The 15150-nt window shown below is 32.9% G+C and overlaps 3 protein-coding genes across 3 annotated transcripts; 2 read left to right on the top strand and 1 right to left on the bottom strand.

Annotated features, from left to right (window-relative positions):
* Positions 1-2235: 2235 nt before the first annotated feature.
* On the top strand, positions 2236-2463 carry PHYBLDRAFT_15954 (C2H2-type zinc finger transcription factor; the record flags this gene model as incomplete). The annotated part of the gene is made up of 1 exon (XM_018434006.1): positions 2236-2463. A coding segment is annotated over one exon (228 nt), but the record flags the coding sequence as incomplete, so codon positions are not given.
* Positions 2464-7335: 4872 nt separating this feature from the next.
* PHYBLDRAFT_172056 (hypothetical protein) lies at positions 7336-8712 on the bottom strand (the record flags this gene model as incomplete). Its single annotated transcript, XM_018436724.1, has 4 exons — positions 7336-7406; positions 7475-8333; positions 8381-8491; positions 8578-8712. The coding sequence occupies 4 exons, from the start codon at positions 8710-8712 to the stop codon at positions 7336-7338; spliced, it is 1176 nt and encodes a 391-aa protein (XP_018288080.1).
* Positions 8713-12951: 4239 nt separating this feature from the next.
* Positions 12952-13429, top strand: PHYBLDRAFT_149202 (hypothetical protein; the record flags this gene model as incomplete). The annotated part of the gene is made up of 2 exons (XM_018432232.1): positions 12952-13231; positions 13311-13429. The coding sequence occupies 2 exons, from the start codon at positions 12952-12954 to the stop codon at positions 13427-13429; spliced, it is 399 nt and encodes a 132-aa protein (XP_018288079.1).
* Positions 13430-15150: the final 1721 nt, after the last annotated feature.

Here is a 15150-nt window from a genome sequence, read left to right as displayed (position 1 = left end):
TATGTAGTATATAATGTGTGTGAGTGCATGAATGAATGATAAAATTAAAAAAAAATTAAAAAAAAACCTTAATGTGTGTATGTCTGTGTGTCTTTATATAATTAGATATTATATCTATCAATAGTAAATTCGATCAGCCTGATGGTCGATGATGCACCGCGTGGGTAAATTACCCGTGTACGCCGTGTGAGGAAACCTACAATATCCGACAGACTTACAAGACAGTGAGGACTATGTACAGAGAATAACGCCCCTTCTTGAGCTTGGAACTCATGGGAAACCAAGAGTGTTGAACGCTCTATATAAGCTGACATACCTGTGTTCTGTTCTTATTATTGCTATTATTATTATTTTGGATTTGAATATATTCCAAATATCAATTAAATATTTATATCCATAGTGATTTGATTTTATTGCATCAGACCTTCTTTTTTTTTGCAATTAAAAGGCTGGATTTGCGACTATTGAATTTGTGCCAAGCTAGTTGGAAAATCTTAAATTCCATTTTCAGAACAGGTGTGTTTCCCCAGATATAACTTGGATGATTGAGTTTCGAGGGGTTATGCTGTGACATATGTTCTTTACTCGACTATAGAGTATACTTGACTTTTATTTTGGTAGATGTGATTAAATCCAAAATAAAACTCAAAATCCCACAGATGTACATGACCCCAAGAAAGCCATTGCATGCACTGGCACCTCAAATGTCGCAGTTAATTCTTATGATTATGATTAGGATAACGATTTGTAGTATGTGTGTGAGTGGGTGGGTTGGGTTTTGTGATTTGAAGCTTTCATTTCATTTTGGTTACTTTGACAACCAGACTTGTAAAATAAAATACAAAATGTTCGATTGGCTTAAGCTTGGTGACACGTGTGATGGAAAGATAGACCCAATATCCCCGGAACTCATTATATATATATATATTTATGTATATTTGTATGTATATCGTCAGTCTTGTGAAATATAATGGTAGGACATGATCCACTACAAGTAAGTTAAAATAAAATAAAGGAAATATTTTATCTGCTCATATTATTCTCATTTTTTTTTTGTATCATTCAAACTTGGGTGAGTAGCCTCTGAACACTAAATCAATCCCATAGAAAATTGGTATTAAGATTAATTAATATTATAAGATTTGAACAAAGGACCACTATGTATGTATATATGTTGATCATAAATATATCGTGCAAGAGAGAATCAATCTGCAGTTGATTAGATCTAATGCAGGATATAAGTCTATAATTTGTTTTTCTTTCTCTATTCAAAATTGAGGTAGTCAGTGCTCGTGTATGTTTGTAGTTATGTATGTATTAGCACCATGACCACCGCAAACGAACCTTTTTATATAATATATAATATTCTTATAGTGGGATGATGTACTTTAGGTTGATACCCATGTATATAAATAAAATATAATATAAACTGTTGATAAATGACATTTTCTATATTAAAATTAAAAAACTAATATATATATATATAATAGTCAAGAAAAAAAGAAGCAATATTTTTTATTTTTTTTTTGGTTAACACGCGATTATTATTTTTTACTATTATTTTGTATTTAAAGATACCCCACAAGCCAATAATAATAACAATAATCAAATGCTGGATCAAAAAAGGAAAAAAGAAAGCAAACAGAGACAAAGACAGAGATGGAGAAGATAGGTAGAGAAAAAGAGGGGAAAAGTCAAGGGGAGGGAAGGAGAGGGAAAAAAGGAATAAGGGAAAGGGGGGAGATGGTAAAGATAAGGAATTGTGTGTCCCTTGCTAGAAAATCAAATTATATATATATATATATTTTACTATTCACCAAAAACCCGCCTTTAGAACAACCCCTAAAACCACCACTATAAAATTTTCCTTTTCTCTCTCTCTTCCCCCCCCCTTTTTTTTTTTGGATTTTCTCCTTTTGTTCTTATTCTGGCATGTCTCACCCCCTATCGCTACCATCAATGCGGAGTTTATATGTTTTTTTTTGGGAAGTGGGGTATAAATACCCGGCCATCCTAATCCTCCAAAAGTTCACAAAAATTTCATCTTACCGTCGTTTGACCCTTCTTCTTTCTTCCTTACTTACTTATTACCTACTCACTTCTTTTAAATATCACTTAATCAAAAGCTCACAAGAAGTATTTCAAACCTACAAACCTACAAACCTACATACAGACGAATAGAATAATCAACAAGAAAAAAAAATGGATTATCAAGCTGCCACATGTTTATTGAGTATGTCTGGCTCAAATCAACCTGCAGAAAAACCGTCAATTCCAAGACCGTACAAGTGTCCAATGTGTCCCAAATCATTTTACCGTCTTGAGCACCAAACTCGCCACATTCGGACTCATACTGGCGAGAAACCACATCAATGCACTCACGCTGGATGTGAAAAACGCTTCTCACGATCTGATGAACTCACCCGTCATGCCCGCACTCATGCAGCAGCCAACAAACGCAAAGAACGCAGACTGGCCCGATCAGTTCCCAAAAGAACAACACACCACCACCAACCTAGTGTTGTTGTTGCCTGCACAACCCCCGCACATTCAACCCCTCCTTCACCTACACTCTCCACAGCCAGCTCCCACTTTGAACCACATCACTCAGACTCAGATGCTGACTATCTCTACACACCCGATAGTTCTCCACTTCTCTCACCCCGCTCATTACAGCCATACTCATCATACTCATATTCACAATCAACCAAGCCTGTGCCTATGGAATGCAGCTTATTCTCTTCTACTCTCCCGCGTCCTCTTACTTCTTCATCCTCAACATCAACATCAACATCATCTCTATCAAACTCAAATTTCTTCTCCACATCCAACTCTACTTCCTTACTCGATCTACTGGACCAGCCCCCACAAGCACGCACCTTGCCACCTATCATGCCCATGCAAACAGGAACTCCGGCCTATCTCGAAAGCTCCTTTAACCATCATTCCCTTCCTCCTATTCATTGCATGATGCAATTCTAAAACATACACACAAATTGTAAAACAATCATTTTTTTTCTATTAATTATTAACTTTTATTCTTATTCTTTATATCACCCACCCCTTTCTTTATTACTATTATTACTATTATTATTATTTTGTACAGTAGAATCAACCAAACTCGCTCACATTCTCTTGAATTTTCTTTTTTTTTCTTTTCTCTTTGATACCATAAAATCAAATATCTATCTATCACACTTTCATTTTCATTAAGACCTTTCTAAATTTCTCACACACTCTTTTCTCTCTCTCTCTCTTATATTTATTACCACGCTCATTTCATCTCATTTCATTTCATTCTATTCTATTCTATTCTATTATATTTTACTTTACTTTACTTTTACTTTATTTTTCTGTATATAATATATATAAAAACAAAAAAAGGATAACAGCCTCAATAGTAAAATGAAATAAAGTAAAGTAAAGTAAAGTAAAGCAAAGCAAAGCAAAGCAAAAGCAAAAGCAAAAACAAAATAAAAATAAAATTCATACTGTTACCATTACAATTACAATCACCATTATTCTCATGTCTATCTATTTTGTCTATAATACTCTTGTGTGAGAATCCAACCTCCCCTACACAATGGCGTGTGAATTCAATTCTCTGAGTATTTGATTTAATTTGATTTTTACACACAAGGCAAATCCCAAAACTTAAGCCTTTTAAAACTTTTAAGCCTTCAAACCTTTAAGCCAAGCCAAAATTTGTAGTTATCAAATTTCAAACCTCAGGCCAATCAATTCTATTTAATTTGTAATTCGCAATTCGCAATTCGCGATTCAATATAATATATAATATAATACATATGAAGACAAGACAGGACAAAAGGAGAAGAAAGTCAAAAGAGAGAAAGGTGGGGGAGAAAAGGTGGGGGAGTAGAATGAAAGCTGGTGTGGAGTGGGAGTGGGGGTGGGAAGAGATGATCGATTATAATGATTTTGTACTAGGATGATATGTTGCTTTACACACACACCTTGCACACCTTGCACACCTTGCACACCTTGCACACCCTATACTCACACTATACTCACATGTCTATACGTGAGTAAGAAGTATACAAGCAATTATTATTATATATAAATATTAAGTCTATTCTTTACTATTACTATTACTATTACTATTGCTATTGCTATAGATTCTCTTTATTTTGCACGAATCAGATATCAAGATATCAAGATATTCTAGCTAGCAGATGAAATATCTTATCGTATTATGCAATTTATTGCCCCAAATATCATGCAAGAAAATGGTGATAATTATATAATAATTATATCTTTCCTTTTTTTTTCTTACGTTCTTTTTCTTCTTTTTTTTCTTTCAACAATTCTACATGTGGAATGGTCTTATTCAAGCTTTATAAAGGTAATTCCGATGTTTCCGAAATAAACCGTGAAGGAAAAAGGCACGTGGGAATTACAATCCCTCTCTCCTTCTCCTCACTCCCTCCCTCACTCCACCCCCCTCCTATTCTATCTCTGTGTATCCTTCACTTCATACCCCCCAATGCTTGTTCTGTCAACTGGGAAAAATCAAATCAAATCAAATCAAATCAAATAAAAACCTTGGAAAAATTACAAAAACAGTATGAGAAAATGAAATAAAATATACATATATATATTATAATTCCTTGTGTAACTAGAATTTGATTTTGGTTTTGGTTTCTCACCAGGGTTTTCCTTGTAGGTTTGTAAGCAAAATGCCAAAATGTATTATTATTATTTTCTTTGATACACACACACACACACACACATATATATATAAGCAATATTTTGAAACAAATTATTCTGGCGGTTATTAAACTAACAACAATATATTATTTTGTTTGATTTTGGCTTTTATTATCGTCAATACATAATTAGGATGAAATGTGTATATAAAAGAGGAAGAGGAAGAGGAAGAGTAAGGGTGTGTGGGTATGTGGGTTTGTGTAAAAGTTACACCCGGCCGGCATTGAGTACTTTTTGGGAAATTTGATTCGATTCACAAGGTAAAGACTAAGGTGAAGCTGCCATGTCCGTGTGTATTTTATTAGGTCAGCACGCACACGCACAAAATATATATATATACATTAATAATAGCATGTATATAGATATAGATATACATATCTATATTTATTATAATTTATCATCTTTCCCCCACAAAATATATTGAAAAGAGAATAGTAAAAATATATACACAAGAAAGTTAGATTACACACAAGTCACAGTTCCCCGCTTTGTCTGTAAATGTAAATGATTCCTTGATAAGAAGGTTTGTTGAGATTTACAATTTTGTATTTAGAGAGAGAGAGAATATGGGGGAGGGGGCACCAAAAGGGAACCACTAGCAACTAACAGCCACCTACTACCAAATGGAATTGGAACTACCAAATGGAATTAGACCTGGAACTGGAACTGTCACCATAGTTACTATCACCATAGTTACTATCATTATTACTACCCAAACCCAAGACAAGGGTAATAAATAAATAAATAAATAAATAAATAAATAAAATATTTATATAAAAGTCGCTTATTGCTTATTTCTGATTGCTGATCACTGATTGCTGATTGCTGATTGTTATTTTGTCAAGTTCTCACTCTACTTATGTTTCTTTAATAGCCAATTTATATATATATTCGCTTCTTATTTAGTTTGATGTTGTTATTTCGATTAAAAATCATCTCACTAATTATATATATATTATTATCAAGGTTTTCTTAAAACAAGGATCTGATATATAATTATTATTATTTTTGGAAATTCAATTTCCAGCCATTTAACTCTTGTTACTGCTTAGAATGTCATGGGAATAATATATATATATATATATATATTGCCTTCTTTTTTGTGTCTTTATGAATTTCATTGTCCCAAAACTGTATCACAAATCATATGAGTTTATATATATAATTTCTAACACTAGTGAATATAATGTATTCTGATTCAATTCAATTCAATCCAATTTAGCATGATCCAGTACAGTATACACATCTTGTCCTGTTAATTAATAGCAGGGAGTTAATTCTTTGCCAGGGACGTGCCACTCCAGTGTAACTATTGTAATAAACGGGAACATTAATATATAAAGTAAAAATAAAATTTGAGATTAGAAAAAGTACTAGAAGAGTTTTTTTTTTTACAAAATATTTTAAGAAAATGAAGACGGCTAATCTTTATTGCTTTTGCTACTTTTATTGCTTTACTTTTTTCCATTTTTCTTCCCTTCCTCTTTTATTCTTATTTTCTACTCCACTCTACCCCACTCCACCCCCAATTTTTTCCCCGCTTCTCTTTCTACGCAGAATTATAGCCACTCAAAATGTCCTATAAAGTTTCTCACGCAAAACACCATTAGAGTAACATAAATTATCCTGCCTTGATAATCATTTAACTCTCTCTTTATATAAATTATATTATATTATCTATAAAAAGAAAAAAAAAGGTTATTTAGATTAAAGTTGGCACAACAAGAAAGGCAACAAAAAAATAAAATAAACGATAATAAAAACGCATATTTGATATTGTATTTTTGGGTTTTGATATTAGAACTGTACATGTAAGAATGAAATTTGGAATAAGAAACACAAGATATCATTATCATTATCTTTGTTTTATTTTATTATCTTGTGTGGTTGAAATAAAGAAATAAGGAAAAATCTCCTAATGATTATGACAAACTATATATATATATATAGATATAGATAGGTAGAATAAGCCGGAATAAACCGTATAGAAAACACATATATAAATATGTGAGGGGTGTAAAGTGTACCTGAGTAAGTTTGGAACCATTTGAGTAGTAACCAAAAGAAGATATCAATCGCCACATCTTTCAACTTCCATCTTTTATTTATATATTATATTTTATGACCTCAAAAAATAGACCATCCGGCACCTTCCGGCAGAAAAATCGATCCCACACATCTTACTAACCCACATTCATTCATTCAGTCAATTATATTCATATTTCAACTTCCACTCAGTGCCACAGCCAAAAAAATCAATTAGTCAAATCAGCTCATCTAGAAAAGTGAATAATTATATACGGTGTATTAAATAGTAAGATTTTAAAATATTCGTATTTACGCTTATATCTACTATATATACACGCACACAAGAGAATAAGCATTCCATAGTGGGATTCATATCGGTCTATACAAAACTCTATCCACATACAAAATAATCCTCATTATCAAAATAACAGCAAGGTAAAGATATAGTTTGGATATATTAATGCGTAATATAAACATTCTGCATCGGTCTGGAAAGTACATTGGTCTTTTACATATTGTGAAACAACACTTTATTCTTATTTCTATTTTATTACTTGATTTTCTGCTTTCTTATATTAATTAGCAATTCTCTTGCGAAATTCTTTTGATGGCATTGATTATACCAGACCGACGCAAAAAGAACTTTCTCTCTGTATGTATATAAAGCCAATAAGCATAAACACACATTTAAATACTTTAAATATTACGGCATATTTACCTGTCTCACTTCTCCACCCACTTTTGTACTTCTTCTCGATTTCCTGAATCGAGGGATACTGTAGCCCACCCATTTTAATCCCAGTAGAATATTCACACCACAGATCTTTGACGTTATTGATCCATCTCTGCATCGTGTAGTGAGATATATTATGACTCAGGACATCAAAAGGTATTGGATGAATTGGGACAGGCGACGCAGACTTTTTAAGCTGAGTAAGTGGTGTAGGGCGTACATTGCGTGCAGTACGCTCAGTAGGCATTGGTTGTATAGATTGTGTATGTGGCGTTGGCTTATAACTAGGATGGGTTAAAAGTGAATCAAACGTTGTATTTTGTTGAGCTCCTGTATTGTTCATAGCAGGATCAGGAGTAGGAGCAGCACCAGTAGTACAACTATTGAGAGGAGGAGGGTTCATGCCATAGGCAAACATTGCACAAGCTCTTCTTAAGTGATCAAATGTTGTGTTGATCTGCTCCAATGATTTTTTGATGGATTTTATATCTTCAGATTGGCAATAGCATTCTTGATGTGGCTGCAAACGTGGTTGAGGCTGTGCTACTTGTGTATTATTATTGATGTTCATTGATTCAACTATACCGTCCATCTTTTGTAAAAGATGGGTGAGTACACGCTTCAGGTTATATACATCAATCTCATTTTCGTTTTCGAACTGTTGTTGCTGTTGTTGCTGTTTTTGCTGTGCTCGAGCTTGTCGAGCTTGTCGAGCTTGTCGAGACTGTCTAGCATCTTGACGTCTTATTTCGCGTAAAAATGCCTTTAGACGTGGTCCACGAGGATCTTGAAGAGTTACTCCGAGCATAGTAGATCGCTGGTCGCCGTAAAGGTCCATTACTGCCTTAACATATTGATCGACAGAAGAAGAACTGAGGGGATATGGCGTACCATCGTTCCTGGACTCCCCGCGTTTGGTTTTTTGTAAGTTTCCAAGGGGAATGACATCTTGTCTTCAGTAACCAAGGAACCTGATGGATGAGAAATCTTTGTACAAAAGTCCTACATCGGGAGGTTTTTTTTTAATTATTATTTTTAATAAAAACAAACAGCTATATATATATATATATATATATATATATACCTACCAAGTATCTTTGTTTTCTTTGCTTGTATGCTTTTATAGTGTTTCTAGATCTTATAGAATATGTCGTTTGGGATATATTTGTAATGCTATCGTCTGATGGTTGAGTTTCATCAAATTGGCTTGGTGAACTGAACATTTTGATTTATAAATATGAGTAAAAAACACAAAAGAAAGAAAGAGAGAGAGTGAGAAGAAATTTATTTTCTTTATTCACATTGTTTAATATCCTATAAGACCCAAGCATAATCGGCATTTGTATATGTGTCAAAGGGAATTATTTAATTATAAGTTGAGGTGGCACCAGGATATGTATATAATCTTATTATAGGAAAGGAGAAGAAGACAACGATAAAGAAGCAGAATAATACTAAAAGTATGTAGCCATAATTGGTTTATATCCTATCATTTTATAATCTGACTACAGAAACGGAAGGTATTTCTCATTCGTGGTAAGTTTGGGACTTTGAAACTTTGGAACTTTGGGAGAGCTTTACAAAATTTACTGTAATCTTTTTCTTTTTCTTTTCTTATTTCTTATGCCTTTTGAAAGACTTTCTACTTTAACTTTCGTATAAAAAGAGTCATAATAATTATAGTGTTTTAATTGGTTCTTTTATATGTATATATTTATTTATTTATTTAAGCATAAGAATTTTGGTCCAATCGGATTTGTAAAAAAAAAAAAAAAAAAAGATTTATATGAAATAAAATAGAGTACCAAAACACAGTACTGAAAAAGCCTTGTCCCAAAATTTGAATAGACTTGAGTCCGGTCCTCTTCAGCTCTCTCTCTCTCTCATTCGTTGCTTGGATACATTATTACTTAAATATTAAATATACAAGCGACTCGATATTATTCCACCTTACTCCTCCTCTTATTTATCTATTCTATATAGTACAAGTAAAGTTGCTTGACGCTCTACCACTACTCATAATAATTGGGACAGTCACAGCGCTACTATGAAGTATACTCTTTCTGGAATTTTTTGGTGCAAAAGTAAAAATAAAAATTGATGTGATTTTCTACCATTTCTCTACTTAATTCATCTTTTTTGGTGCATTTGGTGCATTCCATTTTTTGCACCAAATAAATTTTTATTCTTGTACCAATAATTTCCGGAAAAAGTGTATAAGCCAAAGAATAAAGGAGATAAATAAATAAAGAGGAAGAATATGGAGGGAGGTGGAGTATTATTTATAGACAATTGCCGAATGAGTTTTTTTTTTCTGTGGCTGACACCCTCTATCTTCACATGTCACCTTGCGCCACTATCATGTGTAGAAACTGATGGCTTAAAGATGTAAATAAACAAAGTAGTTTTTTATTTATGCATTTGTGTGTGACAGTACTTGGTTGTGTACGGTATTTTAATACACCCACCTGCCAACCTACTTGTACTTCTTGTTCTTTGGTGTGATTATCAGTCTCTGTGGGCTCATTAACTGTAGAGTGCAATGCACATATTGTTGCTGTTGAAGTTATTGCCAGGTGGAGCCATAATAAAAGGCTTTATTTTATTCTTCTTTCTGCTATGAGAAAAAAAGTACATCACTAAAAGTTGGATAAGTAATACACATATTTTATTATATATTTTGAACCTGTCAAATTTCAGCCAAAAAATCAATCAATCAATCAATCAACTAATAGCCCAAAGAGCCATTCGTCCAACCCACATTGTTTTCAAACATTACACAAATAACATGTGTAAATGGTGTATTCCGAACAACATCAATAACAACCCAAACAACCCCCAAATAAAAGAGACTCAAGTGGAACAAGGGCAGTTGGTATCTTTATTTTTGTTTATTTATATGATGGTTGTATAGTTGTGCTTATATCACTATTTACGCTTGTAAAACAGACACGTCAGTTTTGGGTTTAATGCACATATAGCTTTTAAATAAATAAATAGAAATGTGACCCAATAAGGCTATTCCTTTTCATTTACATGCATGCCCTTATATATGTAGAAAGATGTTGGGGGAGGAGCCAAATGACTAAAAACAAATAAGTAGATAGATAGATAAATCGATAGATAGATAGATAAATAGATAGATAGATAGATAAATAGATACCAAGCGTGTGAAATTGGTGTGGTTGCTAGGAGAAGGTTGACGGGCTTGAAAGAGAAAACAGATTATGATGATGCTGCAACAGATCATACATTTATTTGTAACCACAAAGCCTCCCTCTTTCTATATTCTTATGTGAATTTGGTGCTTCTTGTTGTTATTTCTAGTGGTGGTAAACACTTCTTTAAGATAAATTATTATTACTTGTTTACAAGAGCCAAATAATAATAACAATTGTATTTATATACATACACTGTTTGCATGTATATTCTATTTTTGTAGGTCAATGACAATTTGGTTTAATCGACAAAATAAAAGCGTCTTGAGAATGACGGGAATAAATCGAGAACATATAAAGAGCCCAGACCAAAAGATACCTAAAAAGACAAAATAAAGTATAATTAAGTGATATTCTTGTGGACAATAGCAAAAACAGTTTCCTTCTTTTTATTTATTTGGGTTTTAGATGTATATAAATATGTGTGTGAGAAAGAGGGGGGGGGGGGGTTATGGGGGACAGGATTTGCGATTCTTTTGAGGACCGTGGGTACCAAAAAATATATATATACCAAAACTTTTGTTGATGTAACTACTTGTAGATATGTCATCTACTACTAACTCTCTGTTGTAAAAACAGCTTCTTTAGATATATATTTATTCCTCTATTTTATCTTACTAAACATGTCAAGATTGACACCCTAAAGAAGAATATAAAAGAAAGGTACAAAAAAAAAACAACTAGGAACTTATTTATTTTTGCTGGGGACGGATTTAAGCTTTGTTATAAAACACTATTATTGTTGCTATGGTTACTTTAAATATTTGGGGTTTGTATTTGTTTGCATAAATAAGGATAAGTTGATGACGATTGAAAGCAGAGAGGCCAAGTGATTCATCAAATCCAAGCTATGCAAAAAGGGAAAAAAAAAGAGGGCTAGAAATGGATTCTGTTTGTGGGGAGAGGAGGGTTGATTATTGTGATTGGTCGAATAGAAATGATCTATATGGATATGCACTGTGAAAAATAAAGGATAAATAGGATTTGTAGATCACAATATATATATATATATATGTAAATAAATAACATTACGTTTTGTCTAATGACCTGGATTTTTAACCTCTTTTATCTTTTTTTCTTTTTTTTTTCTTTTTTAGTGTCTCAAATATTGTTATAGATATTCAAAGCAAAATGATACTAAAGTATTTCAACTTGAGATCGAGACTATTCTTGAAAACAATTCAAGAATATTAAGCCACAGTATTACGGTCAGCACCTTTTTGAGCACTTGCGCTTGTACTTGCATCTAAACAAAAAGCTGACATACACACAAACTATATCAATGAGTCGGCTGTAATAACCAGCACGTATCAAAATTACACTCTACTAAATGCGGTTTGCTATGTCACTGTACTTCTTTATAATATTCATGTCTTGATTATTTAATACATCTTAATGCCTTTCAATTGATCTTCAAGGGCTCCAATATAAAGACTGTTTAAACATATTTGACAAACTATTTCTATAAAGAATAGTGAAGGGTGTATTTCATAACTTATCAATACTTGTTCGCATCTTATCTGAATTCAAGTCATATTTTGCATTTTGAATATAATTGCGCATATACGTAGGCAATAACAAATGGAACAATAAGTATTCACTGATAAACAAATTACAAGAAAGCTTGTAGATAAGAATTATTGTTTCATATGTACGTTCAGATTGAACTCCTTATGTACAGTCCATGGAACTACAATGAAAACATTACTTGTGTATTAAATTCACCATTCTTTTTCTGTCTCTCTTTCAAACACGCACTTCATTCTCATTTCTCATTTCTCTTCTTTTTTTTTAAAAAAAAACTCTTCTCTCTTTTCCTTTCTCTCATTTTAATACATCCTCTTTACAATGTCCATCCTCATTAGTCGAATTCAAAAACATACATTTCAAGACATCGGTATTCTCAAAAACTATTCTGATTTTAATCACTATATACTTTATAGCCAAAAACAACATCTATAGTTAAGCAAGGTTCTCACCACTAAGTTAAAATATACAATTCGTATTTCATTTTTCAGATTTATTCGACTAGATTAATCTCTTCTTATAAACGAGTCCACCTAATTTACAACATGGACATCAATTAAGTAAAAAAAAAGTTTAAAAGCGTGTTTTTTATTAAAGTTGACAATAGCTAAGAAAGACTTTATTTATTTATTTAAAGATATACATAAAGAAGCTATTTTATTCTATTTGATTGAATTTCACTTAATGTTCTTTTACATGAGTAAAAGAATAAAAAGCATGACACCAAGTTCTTTGTCCCCGCATTACGCGGCTCAATCTCCTTCAGGACGTAAACCTGACTTGGTAGCGAAGGAGGTGCTGGAATGGTGGCAAACCAACGGAAAGCACCCGTTCATCCAGCCCCACATCTCGTCACCGAGTAATGTGGGTGCGAACTCGCCAGAGAACTTACCACTAGGTGATAAGGTCCAGCTCATTCGACTACCAGTAGCTTCACCGTCAGCCGTTAAAGAGTTCAGTCAGGTTAGCAGTGAAGAGCCAGCACATCTCACCACAGGTTAGACCTCCCTCCCCCCAGCATCATGATTCCACATTGGCGATGCGATGTACACAGTAGTCCTTCCAAAAATGAAAAGAGACCATGCCCCACGACTTCTCAGAATTAACTGAGCTGGCGAGTAACAACTTTCACTTTCCGATGCTTGTAGCATGGAAGAATCTCCCTGCAACGGTCGCAAGAGACGCCTCACTATGAAACCGGGACTGTTGTTGCTCAAGGAGAAAACAAACGATGCGCGTTGGAGGAGGTCTATATGTAACAGAAATTTTTTTCATCTGCGATTAAAGTTTAGGACTGCGCTTTTTGTCAGGCCTGACGCTCACGTCAGAGCAAACGTGATATAGCTGTATATTATTTTTACTGGGTTTGTGTAACTGTTTTAAGGCAGAATAGACAGTTAATAATATTAAATCAAATTACTACAGAATATGACTTTACAAAGTGAGCTAAAGTAAAGTAAATCAAAGAGGCAAATGAGTAATGAAACGTTTGGTATTGATCGGTGTAGAAATGACTCTCAAAGTGGAGTACAAGTTTCTATAACGGCGATTTGTAAGTTACTCTAAAGTGGTCTGTGCGCTTTTTGTTCAAGGGCACAAGATAAAGCTATTTTTTTATTTTGCTTGTACAGGTAGATATAAAATGGATTCAACAGCTATTAAGAAATAAACCATTATACATTTTAAAACGAAGTTATATAATAAGTAAAATTCAGGAAGGAAAGCAAGAAGTGTATACGTACATAGTAGAGCCTGTGTTTAGAGCCTGAATTGCAAACTTTTGCAATTTTTTGCTTTAAGCCGCGAATTAAATTCCAATGATTGCTTCGCTAATTTCATGGTGGAGGTCATTTAATTTCTAGTAAAAATTCAGTTTATTTTTGCCCCCCTCAAAACAAAATACAAGATAACTCCCAAAAACACAGTTTGTGACTATCCCAATGATATTCACTTAATAAACTTTGAGACTATGTCTCCCTATAAAAAAAAAATACAGGATAACCCGGAGTCTATTATGCATATTTACTTAACAAAACAAGTCTTGGTATATCAAGATTATTAAGGCTCATTTTCCTTACATTTTTCAGTATTGGTGCTCTAATCAACTTATAAGTTCTTACAGCTATGTAAGTTTTCTTTTATTGGATCTTACAAATAATTATTTTTTATAAGTTTTGAGATTATCACAACTCGACACCCTCTCTTTTATATATTTATTCCTTTTTGACAATACTATTTCTCATATAATATACATGGATTGGAACAAAAAACTCAATATAATTCAATTCAATTAAATAAACAATAAATGATTCTTTTAATATGACAAATTAAAAGCAAGAGAATGTATTAGTATTGAATACAGTAGAGCAAAAGAAAGGGTGTAGTAAAAAAGAAAAAAAAAAAGAAACTGTACCTCTAATCGCGCTATACAGACTCATATCTGCCAATTTTTTAACTCATAAAAAATGGTAGCTATGCTATCAAAGTGGTAACATGTTACTACTTCTTTATCCAGAGGGCTTTTTTTTTTAAAAAAAAAAAGCTTTTAGTCTGTAAATACCAACTACATAAATAATATATAATTAAGAATTATAATAGGATTCACTAGATTCACCATCTTGTCCCAGTCAACGTGTTCGCACAAATTGAAGAACATGTATTTTAGAGTCCTGGGAAACTTCATCCTTGATCTATAGTTATATTCCTTTCTCGTTGTACCATAATAAAAGGATTCTTCCTCACACACACCAAATTTCAACGGCGTATCCCTTTCAGCTACAGTGTAAATGATCATATCGGGTTTACAGCCCATTTTTTTCTTTCGATTTGTTCTTGCGCCTCTCTTTCTCTCTTTCTTTCTTTTGTGGCTTGATAAAGGCGACTAGTTGACTTTATAGAATGATTATTTAAGATAAT

The sequence above is a fragment of the Phycomyces blakesleeanus genome (assembly GCF_001638985.1).
Source record: "Phycomyces blakesleeanus NRRL 1555(-) unplaced genomic scaffold PHYBLscaffold_20, whole genome shotgun sequence".
NCBI classification, from domain to species: domain Eukaryota; kingdom Fungi; phylum Mucoromycota; class Mucoromycetes; order Mucorales; family Phycomycetaceae; genus Phycomyces; species Phycomyces blakesleeanus.
This window is presented reverse-complemented; position numbering and strand designations above follow the sequence as displayed.